Here is a 15,259-nt window from a genome sequence, read left to right on the forward strand (position 1 = left end):
TTATCCAGAAGTAACTTTGCAGTGACACCTGACCTAAGTGAAGAAAGACCTTTTTTTCTCTTTCTTTATTATTTCTTTTCTGTCTCAAGGCTGTATTTCTTGTCCTAGCTAGCTGACCTCCTCCCTCTGTGCTCTCTGATGGCAGGCCAGTCAATTTGTCCCTCATGCAACTCAACAGTTCCTGGGATTGTGTGAATCTCCAATCTTCTCAACTTTTATTTTTCCTTCATGTGGTTTGTGGTTACTTCCTACCTCCCCTGTTCTCTTTTCCCTCTTCTTCATTTATGTTTTTTAATCTGTGTGTTGTCCTCACCACCCATAGGTCTCAGCCCTTGGATTTTATCTTCCTCTGTGCTTGCTGAGTTCTTCTAGGTCTCTTTATTTGCTTGTCTGTTTGCTCCCTGCAGCATCTCTGTTTCTCCTTGCAGAGAAGAGTATCAGTCACAGCTGAAGGTACCTGTAATGTGTGGTCAAATGCATGGCTTTGCTCAAAGGTTTGGTGTGCATAAGTAGATTCTGCAAACAGAGAAAAATGACCACAGCACAAACCTTATGAATAGAGCTAATAGGCTTGCTCCTTGTTTCCATCTCCCACAGATTTTCCCTCAAGGAGGATGGATTTCATGCCAAATTCCTTGTTCAGCACTGCTTGTTGTATTGTTGCACAACAGGTTGCTGTCACTTCACCTTCAGAAAAAGAAATTAACACTTCATGGATGCTTCCATACATTAGCCTGAAATTTGAATCCATTTTAATGGGATATGCACTGAAACAATTTTGTGTTTTCTAGTCATAACTTGTCACAAACATAATTGTTAAATTAAAACTCTGTACATTCCATAATATTTGGGGTCTGGTGTTCTCCTCTCTAAGCAGATCATTAGAGGTTTAAAACACAGACTGGTAGTCTTCTACATAAATTATCCTGCATAAATGATGTACCATATAGTGGACATTATGTTTTTCTCAGTGAGGTGTAGGCTACCTTAATTAAACTTAACAGAAATTTCCCTTGTGCATCCTTTCACACCTGCATGGATGTAATGATAGAAATCAGTGCTAAGGGTAATATATCACAAGTCAAAACAGCTCATATTTTAAAATTAGAAACTTATTAGTTTCCCTTTTTTCCTCCTCTGGATTTGTAGAGAAACTTGGGCACATGAAAATTCTAACAAAAATCTGTGTTTTGTCTAAATTCTGCCTCAGAAACAACGGGGGAAAAATATCACTACTTAAAATGCTAAAAATTACTTAGTTTCAAGAGCAGAATCAAGGCATAGTCTGTAATGTATGCAGATGTCCCTTGAGTCAGAAGATAAGCTGTTGCCCCAGACAGTGTGGAAAGGTTCAATCTCAAAACCCCATTTGTCTAGAACTTTGCAAACACTGTGTGAGCTTGTGTCAGTTAGATGAAGCAGAATTTTTTTCCAATGATGAAATATATATATTTTTTAAATTAGTAACTTTGCTGTATGCTTATGAATAACTATGTGCAAGCCTTTAGGAAAAGTAATTATGTTTTCCAGTCAAATCTGCTTAAGCCCCATTACTGTAATGTATATTTTTAATACCATTCTTGCTGCCAAAGATAAAGCTGATGCAGACTGGCAGTAATGAGATCACCGTGGGGCTTCCAGTGTATCTCTGCAAGCTTTGGGAAAGTATAGGTGCAAAACATCACAGGATTGGACCCAAGTGGTGAATATTTGAACATCTGCTTGAAAGAAAAATCTGCAAACAAAAAGTGAATCTTTTTGTGTCTGCTTCCCGTTGGCATGAGCTGTACATGCACACCATGCTGGGTGACTGCTGCCTTTGTGTGCCCTTCATAAGCTCAGAAGGCTTTGCATAAAGTCTTTAAGACTGTGGACATGCGGAGGGAGAGGGAGCCCTTCCACACCACCATTGCTGCTGCTCCCCAAGGGTTTCCCTCTTCCTCCAGCATCCTGAGAGTCCTCACTTGGCAAATGCACAGCAGGCCTGTATCCTCAGGCAGCGTAAAGAACAGCAAATATTAATTCCTCTTGGCAGGGCTGGTCAGCAAAAGTCTTGTGGTTTGAGATGGCTAAGGTAATCTTTCAGGTGTTCTTTAATGCTCACACAGCCTGTGGCACTGTTTGTGCATGTAAAGTACCCTGTGACTGACAAGAAGGTCCTCAGACCTGTAAGGACTTTGCTTTATTTATGTATTTGTTTTGCAATTTAAAGAAGAAGAGTGCTGTAGGCAGGAAAGGCCAGTTTTGAAAGGGATTATATTTCAGGCTGACTATTGCCATCTTTCCTTTAAAACCAGACATGATTAAAAAAAAAAAAAAAAATTAAGGGAAGAGATTAAATGTATGTGAAGGGATGAAAACATGGATATTGGACAGGGTAACCTTTGATATTGATATACCTTTCCAAGTTCCTAGAGTTTAAAACCCCATAACCTACATTAAATAACAGCTTTGCGGTGTGGTTGGCAACTTTGTGGTAGAGGCAGTAAATCAGTATTAAACTGTAAGTTCCTGAAAATCAATGTGGTCTCTTCAAGCAATAGCTGGTTCTTTCATTTCAAAGTTTGTGGTATGTGACTCTCAGAGCTTCAGCTATCATGCTCTCAGAACAAGGTATGAGCCTTTTGAAGGGGAGAATTAGGAATGTGTAAGTTGTGTTTCTACTATTTGATGTTAGGTGCATGTCAGGTAAGAAGTTTGCATTTTTAATGGAATAGTTACCGTGTGCTGTTCATATCTGCAAAAAGATCAAACTCTGGGAACCTCTGTGCAAACTGTTCATAGCAGTGCAAGCTGGAGCTGGAATTTAAGCTGCTGCTCTGAGCAGAGCTGAGAAAGCACAGTGAATGAGACTGATGGTATGCACTGAGAGTGTTGTACCCTGACTGTGGAATGGACCATTACAAGGACCCAGAGCAATCCTTCATGCTGAAAAAGGGGTTTCTTTGCCCGGAGTCTGTGCCTGAAAAACATTTTCAGCCTTCAGACCAATGTCCAGTCAATCCCCTGTAGGCATTCCAAACAGAAGATTTTAACTGCTATATTGTTTCAATGGAAATTTCTTCTGTTTTTGGAAAATAGGTGGAGAATTAAATCAAACCCCCCCACCAAAAAAACAAACAAATAAAAAAGAAACAAAAAAAACAAAAACAAAACAAAAAAAACCAAAGCCAACCTCCTCGTGCTGGGAAGCTCTGATGAATTTTGGTTTATTCTTTGGAGCATGACTCAGGTGTACAGTTCTCAGCAAAACATGACAAAATCTTTGTCTCTAAAAAGCAGAGGCTTTTAAATCAAATATAGATGTACAAACATGTTATTTTCAAAGAAAAAAAAAAAACAATGTCAAACTGAGCAAAATTTAGTTATTCTTTTAAAAGGATTCATTGGGTCTTCAAATTCAACTTGGCATGTAGCTGTGGTAAAATTTTAAGTACCATATTTCTGGGAGGTTTTGTTCCTTAGTTACCATTAGATTCATGTCATTATGGAAATGTTGCTTTCTGACAGCTGTGCAATTATCTGGTGTCACTACTGTGCCATGTAGTTAAATGGTCAGCAGTTACCATGTTTATAAACACTGTGTGACATTTGAGCTTTGAAGAGTACATTCTTACTGAATGCTTTTGGAAGAGTTCCATGTGCAGTATTTTCATGCATTGTTCAGTGGAATGTGCACTAAATGGAATGGCAGCGGAGATTGACTGTAATAAGCATTACGTATGAAATGGGAATCAGATTAAACAGAAATCCCAGCGCATTACAGCGAAATGATTAAGGCTAAAACGATAGGCAGTGCCACATGTATTACAGCAGTTACTGAAGAACAGTACAGCTGTGTAGCTTGAGGAAGCTTAGCAGTCTTCTTACAATCTTCCTATAGTTTTCTTCATCTCCAGTATTTCTCTTGATTAACATTTACCTTTTATGTAGGTTTCCTTCAGTGCATTTTTTTTCAATCAACTATGACCTAAGTAACGGGCAACTAGTGCAGTGCAAATTTTAAATTGTACATTGTGGTTTGTTATCAAATTATATTGATAAACACAAAAATGTCAGGTACACCTTCAAATTAGCATTCATCAACTCCAGGGGTCTGTGCTAAAAGCGGGTGAAGGTTTGGGTCAAATTTACTCCTTTTTGTATGATATCCCTTTTTAGCAACCAAAAATGGAATTCAGTTGTGAGTGCTATTTGGGAGTTTGTTCAGGGATGTATTTTTTTTTTCCTCTTTTTTCTTTTTTTTTTCCTTCCTTCTTCCCACCCTTCTCTTTTACTTATCTTCCCCACCCCATTAGGCTGAGTTGTTTATCTTGTGAAGGAACTGAGACAGAGGTCAAGACAGGACCATCGCATATTGTTTGGAGAGAACAGAAATGAAATATTCCAGAGTTTATGGGGAGCAGGAACCCTGGAGAGCTGACTCAGACTAATGAGAGTATAGAGATCTCCATGACCGATTTGGCCTCTCTTTTGTGGGAGTTTCAGGCTGAACATGCCAGGTTTATAGGCTTGTATTAATGGAGGAGCCTGGAATGGTTAAGAAGCCACCAGATCTCGTGATAACCTCTCAGTTATTACTTGAGCTTCATCAGGACCATGGAGGGAAGAACAGCTCTTCTCAGTAGTGCAGTACTGCAGAAGTGTCAGGCTTTATGTTTTCATGTAACAGTGCATAACTTGAAAAAAGGTCCCTGCTGAGAGAGGGCCATTAGTAATGTGTTTATAGAGTGTAGACCAAGAATGAAGTCATACACATAGAAAAATATAAAAAAATGTGGATGCTAAAAGCATGCTATGCTTGTGGTTCATTAATGGCTTGTAGGAAGCTCCTATGTACCAGCAACTGGTACAGAACTGGCAGCTTCTGGTGGAAGTGTGGTAAAATGAATTCCATCATTGACACAAGGTGTGGTGATCAGGGAAACACAGGTGAGCCTGCTCGGTGCTTTGGAAAAAACATGTACATACACAGTTCTGGGAATACGTTCAGAAAGAAGGAAGAATATGGAATTTCTGGCAACACTTTTTTAATGAAAGTTCAAATTGTTGGAAAATGAGGTTCAGTTAGAAAGGGACAGTTTCAGTGAATTTTCTATCTGCAAAAATACGTCATGGAAACTCTTCAAATTCCCATATTACTGCTTAGAGAAGAAAAAAATTCATATTTCACTTTGAAATTATATATAGAAGTTTTATTTAGCCTGTATTAAATAATAAAAATAAACCTACAGGCTTGATCCAGTTTACTGCAACTGAGCTTTTATCTTCAAGATTCTTAGTCTGAATTATCCTAGTTTTATAAAGTTTTATTTAGAGTTGGGATGTTGTACTGGAAATTTTTGTTTTAACTTCTGTTCTAATGCTACCATTAACAATTAATCTTTAGAAATAGTATCAGTTTGGAGTGCTCTTTAGTGTGCTATAAAAATTATAATATTTATATTAATAATTTATTTATTGTGGCTAGTAACACTTACTTTATTTTTAATCTAATAATGCTCCTCTGGAGATACTGAGCCAAGAGGTATTTATTTAAAATACAGAGGAAAGAAGGTTCTAGGGAAGTATAAAAATCTCAGTCACTGGTACAGAGGAACTGTTTTTCTGTGAAGTGCTATTACCTATGCAAGTCACACCTGGACAAGGACTGCACTATTTTAATTGAAGAGATTTCTAAATATAATTTTTGTATCTAGGGGATATAGAATGAACCCATCTGTTCTACCAAAATTGACTTTTTCATATCTGCTATCTTAACTTATTTGTATCCAAGACATACACAAAGCTTCTCAGATAAACAGGTGCACTTTGATATTGTCCAATTAATTACTGTCAGTTGTATTGCAGTGGAAACTTGGTCTGTAGCTCTTCTTTGGGATCAAAACTAGTTTTCTGATTCTTAGGATGTTTTCCTGGCCATTTAAATCAAGAACAAAGCTATTTTTCAAAATCCAAATCTATCTCCTGCAATGAAACCTGGCAGCTGGTCCTAAGTTTCCCTCAGGTTACAAAATGATATACCGAAGATAGTGACTTTTTTTTTTTTCTCCTTTACTGCAGTTTTACTACAGCAGATTTCAAATGGTTCTAAAATTTTTTTCTTATTCTTGGTGGATGGGAGAAAAAAAAACACAGTAGGCAAATAATTTCTCCAAAGACGTGAAGGGAAATGAAAAAAAAATAAAGCTCCTTTTGGAAGCAAACTTACTTGGGACAAGAGCTGGAAACAATTTTCTTTTGAAACCTATGCAGAGGCAAATTTAAATTGAACAGGTAATGAATTTATGAAAGATTTGCAAAGAGCTAAAATTTAGACATTACTACTTCCCCAAGCCCTCCTTTGCTCACACCTTCTTCATGAATAATAATTAAAAATAAGTTTAAAGAAGTAAAGGATGAGTTTATCTGTCATTGTCATGCTGTTCTCTAGGAAGAACTCAGCTGTTCTGCAGGCTGTTTGCTCAGATACTCCATGGCCAGCAGTTCTGTGCCTGGGTTTTGCTCTCAGTGCTGGGGGAGGTATTTGGTGCAGGAGCTCTGGGTGGGAGCCTGAGACCAGAGGCCCTGAACTGACCACCCTTGGCATGACAAGGGGCCCAGGGGCTTGTGGCCTGGCCAGCTGAGGGACACTGAGGGATGTGGCAGAAGCTCATGACCCCCAGACTGCCTCTTGTTTACACTGTGAGGGGATAAAACTCAGGGGTTCCTTCATTTGTGCTCTCCTGAGCTGCACAAGCTCAAGCTGTTGTTATATTGCTTTTGTACCAAGATTAAATGATTTAAAGGTTTGGGATGTCTGAGACACTACTGTGTGTCCTGGGATTGAGCCAGTAAGGAAACCTGGTCTGTGTGAGTGCGGGGGTGCAGGTGTGAAGGGGCATCTGTCCCTCAGCTGCTCACTGAGGTGCTGCGAGTGTGACAGCCACAGGGCTCCTGGATGCTCGGACAGGGAAGTTTCCTTCACACCCTGGGGCTGGCCATCATCTGTCTGCATGGCAGGGCCCTGCAGTGGGGGGCCTTGCAGTGGGAATGCAGCTGTGGAGGAGGAGGAGCTTTGTCACAGAGACTGAGGCCCGGAGCTGTGGTTGAGGGGCGATGGGTGACATGGAGCACTCTCTGCAATGCAGGTGCATCTGCTCCCTGATGACAGCTGTAATTAGTCATGGCTTCGTGCCCTGCTTTCAGCTGGGATAGAGTTAATTTTTCTTCCTAGTTCCTGTTCAGTGCTGTGTTTTGTATTCACTGTGAGAGCAACACTGCTAACACCCTGATGTTGTAGTTGCTAAGGGGCTCTCACTCCAAATCAAGGACTTTTCAGTTCCCTTGCTCTGCCCGTGAGGAGGTGCATGAAGAGCCAGGAGGGAGCATGGCCAGGACACGGATCCAAAGTAGCCAAAGGCACATTGCACAGCATAGAGCATCGTATATAAACTGTGGAGAGTTGGCTGGGAGCACTGGTGGCTGCTCAGGAAAGGGCTGGGCATTGGTCAGCAGGTGGGCAGCAGCTGTATTGTGTATCATTGTCATTCTGGGGCTTATTTTTGTCTGTCTTTTTGTTCTGTCCTTTTTCATTACAGTTATTTTTCAAGGATTCTACTCCCTATTCCACTGGGAGAGGTGAGGGAGGTGAGCAAGTTGCTGCATGGTACTTAGTTGCTGGTTGGGGTTAAACCGTTGCAATTTGCAAGAGATTTGGTTTTGAGTCCTTCCAGTGTCTCTTAGGACACAGCTTTAAAATTATTTTCTGTGAACTCCCCACTTTGCCCTCTGCTTTGTTTTTTCATTGTGGAAAGCTATGATGCTCTTTATCCTCACCATTAAGTTACAGGATGTGCAAGTAATAACTTTTGCTACTTTGGTATCCCTCCTAGCAAAACAGTCTGGTGGTTCTTTTGTATCATGGATTTCAGGGTGGCAACCTTTGTTTCCAAAAATTGAGACACAACAGGAACATCTGTGTTTGCCATCTGCAAGACATTTCCTTCTAGGATCCCGGGGCTGGTTACGGGGCTTCCAGACATTCCTACTGCTTGTTCCCCTGGGTGCTCAGGGAGGAGATAACAGGTTTGTAACTAAAACGCTGCTGTGTGTAATTCTGAACTCTTCAGTACATCCTGCTGTCACTGGAACTCAGCCTGCCCAGGTCTGTTTGAACTCCCAGCATCTCCTCTCAGTTGTGTCCGGCCACTCATCCCTGCATACCTTTTTTATGCAGCCTGCTTTTTGCTGTTAACAGCAAGGTGCTGACCCTGGCAAAGCAGCCAGGTATTGTGGAAAAGAGCCTTCCCTATTACTGGCCAGCCATTATATGCTTGGAAAGGTTTACAGTTTTAGATTTCTTGAGAAGGTCAAGAAAGAATTGTTTCTGTTTCTTTTTTTTTTCCCCTCTGTGGAATTATTTCTGAACATAGCAGTATTTACTGCTTACTTTCCTAACTTTTAATCCTGCAACTGCCATTAGATAAAATAATGAACTAAGTTACTTTTTCATAAAGGCGATGTAAATATTTGTTTTCCACTGTATTCCAACAAAAAAATGTCATAGATTATTTGCAGTAAATGATTTTAAGTTATATATTTAAAAGTAAACAAAACTACATATGTGAAACTATCTTTGGATTATTTTTCATGAAGGTTCTTACTCTTTTATCAGTGTTGCTATGAGATCTGAAATCTTAATGCTTGTATTTTGATTTTCAGTTTCTTCCTTTTTCATTTCAATTGCAAATGCTTACTACTGAGAAATTAAAATTTCCTGCATTCACTGCTCCCCTTCCCATCTTGCAGGTCTGGCCTGAATCTGATAGTATTGTTTATATGTTGTCACTTGTAGTGGTCCACTGAGTGAATTACAATTCTCCTGTTTGGGTTCGGCATTTTACATTTGGCTCTTGAAAGATAGCTGGGGAGGAAGAAGGGCACAGTCTCAAATAAACATCTTTTTTTTCCCAAGTTTTTAGAATTTATTTGCTACTCTGAGATAAAACAAATGAAAGATGGATGGTCTTTAATTTCCATTGTGCTGTTTATCTCAAAAGCAGATTTTCTATTTGTTAGAAGTATTTTGAAGCATTAGTCCCAACTGTCACGTAGACCCCATCTACATAGAAAGTATAAAAAGAACTAGGACATTTTACACCTATATTAATCATTTTTCCATACAAAACTACAGCATACTTTAACCTGTAAATCCTTCCCCAATAGATGGCAATACTTTTACTCAGGCACAGTGATCTCACAAATTCATAGCCAACTTTCTTTATATAGAGTACATTTATCAAGTAGGATGGAATAGGTCCTTCAAGGATGTTTCATAGACTATTTGTTTTCTTTTGAATGGACAGACAAAAGCTCAAGCAATTGGCAAGATCCTGAACAGCTTGAATAATTAAAAATGGGTGACCATAATTTCCCAAGTATCTTTTTCCTCTTTAAAGTAAAAAACCTCACTAAGTTATGAACATTAAATTCTTTCTTACTTTGAGAATTCCTTATGATAACACAGGTTTCCAGGACCTTGCTTTTCACACTGCTTAACTTTCATGAGCCTCTGGCAATAGACTGGTGATATCAGAAAGTTGAAACTTAAGAGCTGTTTTTCAATAGGGTTTTTTAAAAGATTTTTTTTGGATTGCAAGTCTGTAAATATGGTACAAAATGCAGGAAGTTTGAGCTCCCTCCCAGCACGTTTTCATTTTGAGTAGCAGTTCAGGCTATGTGTTGCAGTTCTGAACGGAAGATATTTAGAGCCATTTAGACTTGACTACCTACGGTGATGTTTCTAAATACATTTCAAGCTATTAGAATGCAGAGCCATTGGCTCTGTAGGAGGAGCGCTGAGTGGTCTGGCACTCTGATGACTAAAGATAAACTCTTTAACAGCCTAAATTTAGGCACCTCATTTTAAAAACTTTGGCCCAGATATGTGAACCCAGAAGAATGAGATACGATAATTCATTTCAAATTTCCTGGCTCTTGCGTCTCCCCAGACTGAGCATTTATTCATACAAATTGCTCACTGTTGCAGATGAATCACTAAATGTAGCCAGTGCAATAACTCTGCACCTGAGCATTATTTAATTCTGCTTTGCTAATGCTAGCAGCACTTTGCTCTTTCTCTGTATGTTACAGCACCTGGCTACTTTGGCTTTGTCTGGATATATTTGGGAGGTGAATAGGGAGAAAATGTACACATTTTTGCCCTCCTGTTCATCACTGCTATCTTTCCTAAGAGCTGCTGCTCCTCAGGTGGTCAGCCTAATGTTCCTCCCAGCTTAAAAGAAATGCAAGGGAGGCATTTACCAAGGGGATAATGCTCTTCAGGCTGAAGAGAATTACTGTAGTCTGTCTGTGTTGATTTTCCTCTTTTGATGAGTTTGCAGTTTCTCTTGGGATTTTTGTCTCTTTAAAGGAGTGTTACAGCTTGGGAACATGACAAATAGATAGCGGTATGTATGTTGCCCACAATTTTCTCTTGTTGTGTGGGCTTCACAAATGAGCAAAATTTTAAAACACAGTTCCTTAGGCAAGTAATTGATACCTTTTTTAAGGACACGGTGTAAGCTAAGATTAATGTTACAGATGCTGGTGTTGGCTCCTTAGTGAAGCTTTACTTCATATTTTTGAAGGAATCAGATATCCCTTAGCCTATATTAAGGATGGATCTCTTGTCATTCCACTGCAGCCTTAGAAGTCGTGGGCGTTTATTCTAAGCCAGTCATCTGTAGTCAGTGTCGTAAGAGAAGGTGATTCATCCCATCTGACACTAAATATCTGAGAGGCTTATTATGCAAATGTGTTCTGAAGAGGAAGGTGGTTGATGATGTTTCTGCTCAGCCCAGTGCTACAGTCTACAGAGCCTCTGAGTACCACCGCAGTCTTTTTTGACATGCTGTGGAAATTATCCAGGTTAAAAACCAGTAACTGGAAGTATTTTGTTCATTTGTATTTGTTTGCATTTTTTTTTAAACTGGGCTCATTTCAGTGATTCATAGGGCCATTTATAACAGAGAGATAAGAATATCTGTTCAATAAATGGGGTCATACTGGCACAGAAGAAAGAAGCGGTTGAAGGCAGGAACATTCAAAACTGTGTAATGAACTGTCTCCTGAAATACATGTGTGCACTGTTTTAATAGGAGAGATGCACACACTGCAGTAATTGTTTAACCATGTATTAAGCAGGACATTAACAATATCACTGGCAGTGTAGTTACATCTCTCCATGCTTGCTATCACTTTATTAGACTATTAAATGTCTTGAAGTCAGCTTATCTATGTCGAACAAGGGGACACTTAGGAACTTTTATGTTTATTGTGAGATCCTTCAACTGAGGTTCTCTCTCAGTACTAGTAGTGCAGTCTTCTCCAGTTTTAGCTTCCCAGTGGGTTACTTATGTATGGATAAATATGCAAACTGCTGAGATGGGATGTTTCTTTATAATATGTAGTGATTATCCAAATTCATACCAGGAAGACAGTAACATAACCATGCAAATCATAACTTTGTCTTGAGCCTTATGTAAATATGAGGAGAGGATGAACTCTCATAAAAATGTGTGAACTTCACTTGAGCATCTCACTGTTGTGTTTTTAATTACCTAAGTTAGTTAACAGATAAAGTATCAGAGGTGTAATGAGCCAGAGACAATATATTTTGGGAGGCATATTGAGAAGAAACCCAGCTGAGTAGGATGCATTAGATATATCAAGGAGAAGTTAAATCTCCTGAACTGCATGTTCTGTGCAGTTATTCATCACAGGATCCCTTGTGCTGATGTACCACCCTGCCCCAGTGTGCTTTTGTGGTACATGAACACAGTCAGGGTGCTTTGGTTTAGGAGCTGAAGTCAGAGAAAGGTGGCTGCCACCAATTAGTTACTGTTCCATGAAGCAGCAGAGGAAGAGATGAAAATAACTATACTGAAACAATGCCAGTAGCAATGAAAACAATAAAAATGAGCTTTATAGTACATTTTTTATATAAGTTCTTTCTGGACTATACTTTCCATGTTTTATTTATTTTTATTATTATGTTTCTTTTTATTTTTGTAGGCTGTGGAAACCAACCTTGCATCAAAGGATAGTCACTGGGTCTATGTAAATGAGGTAAGAAAGTCAAAAGAGAAAACACAGCTTGCTACATTCCCTCATCACCATCTTTTGTTTCATATGTTTTGACACACCAAACTGAGCATACCTGTAGCATTTTTGCTTTCTGAATGGCACAAGGTTCAAACTCTGTGGTATCATTGCTTGTCTGTTGAATTGGCATAGGTTGAACACCAGAGGTCAAGATAAAGCTTCCAATATACCTCAGAGGAGCTGGGAGACTTGCTTTTACCTTCCTGCTTACACTATTTGATTAGCTATTTAGGAAGCAGAGAATATCTCAAAAGAAATCTCAAACACAGGCATCTCTCTGGCAGAAGCTCACCCTGCACTGCTGTGAAAGCCTGCACACAGATGGCAGGAGAGGAAAGAGCCCTTGCGAGCTCAGTCCATTCAAATCTGTATTGACATGGCACACAGGCTTTCTCTAGTGCAGAACTGTGTTGGAGTATTGGCCAACATCCAGAATAACTTAAATTCAAAGTGTAATGTTTCTCTCTGCAGCAAAGGGGATCCTATCCTGCTACAATGATTATTTATTTTACCTTAGTGCCATGATGCCCTAATGGGAATCTGTTCAGATTCTTATTTCAAAGGCAATGAAATTTTGTACCATATATAGTAACTTATAATTAACTGATAAATGGGAGTATTTTATAAATTCCTTGTTTTAATAATGATTTATTTAAAGATAGCAAAATATATAATTTAAAAAGAACAGTGTTCACTGTCTTATTTTTATATTATAAATGCATAGCCTTTAATTTAATAGCCAATTCCTTTGTTAATTTCTTCCTCCTTTCTTTGCACCTAGCTAATAATTTGGGATAGGAAACTTTTAATAGTAACTATAAATTGTATTGTATGGCATTAGACAGGCTCTGTAATTAAATAGGGGTTAGGGACAGCGCGTGAATTCCCTGCTTGTAAAGGCTTTATAAATTCTTTCTAGTCCTTTTTATATTTAAGTACCTCATGGTTTGTCAGCTGCTGTAATGACCCACTACAAAACATCAGCAAGATGCCCAGAGAGTCAGTGTTTATATTCACATAAAGATAATACAGTGCATATTTCCCTAAACATTTATAGAGAGGGAGTGTTTGTGAATTTTTTACTGCTTCTATTATTGTTCAGATGTTAACATTCACTTCATGAAGCCTGAATCTGTAACATCATGATAAAAGCCTTCAGCACTCATGCACTAATGTGTGCACACCCGTACACACACAAATCACACAGGGTGTCAGTTCTGCTTCTCTTTTGGAAACTTTTGTTTTTTTTATCCTTTGTGGCTAAAGACTGGGTAGGGAAGCTATGAGAGCAGCATGTCAATTTAGAGTATAAATTTCTAGTGAAAAATATCAGTGCACATAATTTATGAATATCTCAAAATTCAATTCAGTCCAAACAGACAATTAGAGAAGCTTTTCAGACTCACAAAACTTTGGAGAAGTCTTTTGCAGGCAAAAGGAAGAGGAAATGTCATGGCTGTCCTTTCTTTAACAGAAGTGTTGGAGTTTGTGTATGTGCTTAAAGCTACTGTCAGAAGGTGCATTCAGCATCTCCATGGATGCATCTATAGAAATTATAGAGGTTCCTTAGGGTTTGCTTCTTATTTAAGTGTACATCCCCCCATGTAGCAAGAGGACAGACTGATTAAGCTTTCCTTGTTCATGTTTCCAATTAGTGTTAGTGGTAACTGCATGAATATTTGATGGAAAAAAATGATGCTGATTCTTACTGTGATTTGCAGAATGGAATTAACTTTTAATTCCGAGCAGTCAAATCAGCTCTTTCTGATGTGTTTCCATGAGAGTAGAAGTCCATTATGCAAATGGACCCAAACCTTAGCCAGTCCTTGCAGAGTGCTCTGTCTCCCACCTCTCATCAAGCCAATGAGACCTGAAACTCGGACTTACCTTGCTATAGGAAGCATGACTATATAGCACAGTATGATTTCAATAAGAGATTTTATTATCTTCTTACTTTAATTAGATCTACTTTATCTATTTTACTCTCTCTGCACTGACAATCTGATAAAAATTCCTTTTTTTTTTTTTTTTTCACTTGTGTGCCTTTCCTTGTGGTAGAATAGGAGTTAAGTTTTAGAGGTGGAACAAATTTTATCACTTAAATTTTGTTAGATAAGAAAGACCACCAAGCTTTGGATGAGCTGACTTTAAATCTATATGGCTGGTAATTACACAGCAAATGAACACACAGCTGTACTGATAAAATCCTATTTGCTAGTTTTCAATAACCCAGGTCTGTGCTGAAATATCTGTTCAGTTTGCATGTCATTGTTGGTGAGAAAGGACTTGGTCATCTTTAGAAAAAAGCTGGTTAATTGGGAGTTAAATTTATTGTGTGGGGTTTGAAGGCCGAAACATTACCTGGCAGGTTTTCTAGGGTAAGAGAATACACAGGGTTGGGTCATGCTCTCATATGTCCTCTTTGCAGCCAAAGCCATAAAAAACTTACTGCTTAAAAATATCTATTTGTGTGTCCACTTTTCTGGTTTCAAACAGGTTATGTTTCAATATTGCTGTCAAAAGCTGTAAAAAGTAGTGGAGATTAGAAGGGAAAAAAAGAAAAGTATTTCTTACTACCCACCCCCTTTTTGAGTTATATTTCATCATCTGCACTTTTTGTTTTTATTCATCTAGAAATGCTAAGTCATCTCTTGCTTTCATTTAGGTAGTGATTCTACCTCAGTTCTGGGTTAAACATGCCAGGTAGCTTTTTGAAAGCAAGAACACTTGTGATTCTTTTATAAATCTGTGTAAAAGCAAACTCTTCCAAATGATGACTACTACATGCTTAGCTTCAGAATAGCCCAGAACACTTCATTATCATTGACTGTGTGGGGAGTTGTCAATGACTTGCAGTTTTGGAAGATCTGTTAGAACATATCTGGTGTTCTGCTTGAACCTTTGCTGTTTATACCTTTGATGCTTGAAGTGATCTACCAGCTTTGATAGACGTGTGCTGCTTCTTCTTTTGGCAAGACTGGCACAGTTACAGATGGCCCTTGCTTTTTGGATGTTTATTTCCTGTTTTTTCCCCTAGTTTTCTTTATTATTTTTATCTTTCTCTTACTTTTCTTTCTCTTTCATGCAGGGCATTAAGCGTCTCTTGGCTCCT

At 38.7% G+C, this 15,259-nt stretch overlaps 1 protein-coding gene across 5 annotated transcripts in view; it reads left to right on the top strand.

Annotated features, from left to right (window-relative positions):
- GRID1 (glutamate ionotropic receptor delta type subunit 1) overlaps positions 1 to 15,259 on the top strand; it is a 483,696-nt gene that overhangs the window by 356,736 nt on the left and 111,701 nt on the right. For all 5 annotated transcript variants that reach the window (XM_053949219.1, XM_053949215.1, XM_053949216.1 and 2 more), the window contains exon 5: positions 12,058 to 12,111. In XM_053949219.1, coding sequence (XP_053805194.1) covers positions 12,058 to 12,111 — 54 coding nt within the window. The remainder of the gene's footprint in view (positions 1 to 12,057; positions 12,112 to 15,259) is intronic.

This window comes from Vidua chalybeata, chromosome 8 (genome assembly GCF_026979565.1).
Source record: "Vidua chalybeata isolate OUT-0048 chromosome 8, bVidCha1 merged haplotype, whole genome shotgun sequence".
In the NCBI taxonomy this organism is placed as follows: Eukaryota; Metazoa; Chordata; class Aves; order Passeriformes; family Viduidae; genus Vidua; species Vidua chalybeata.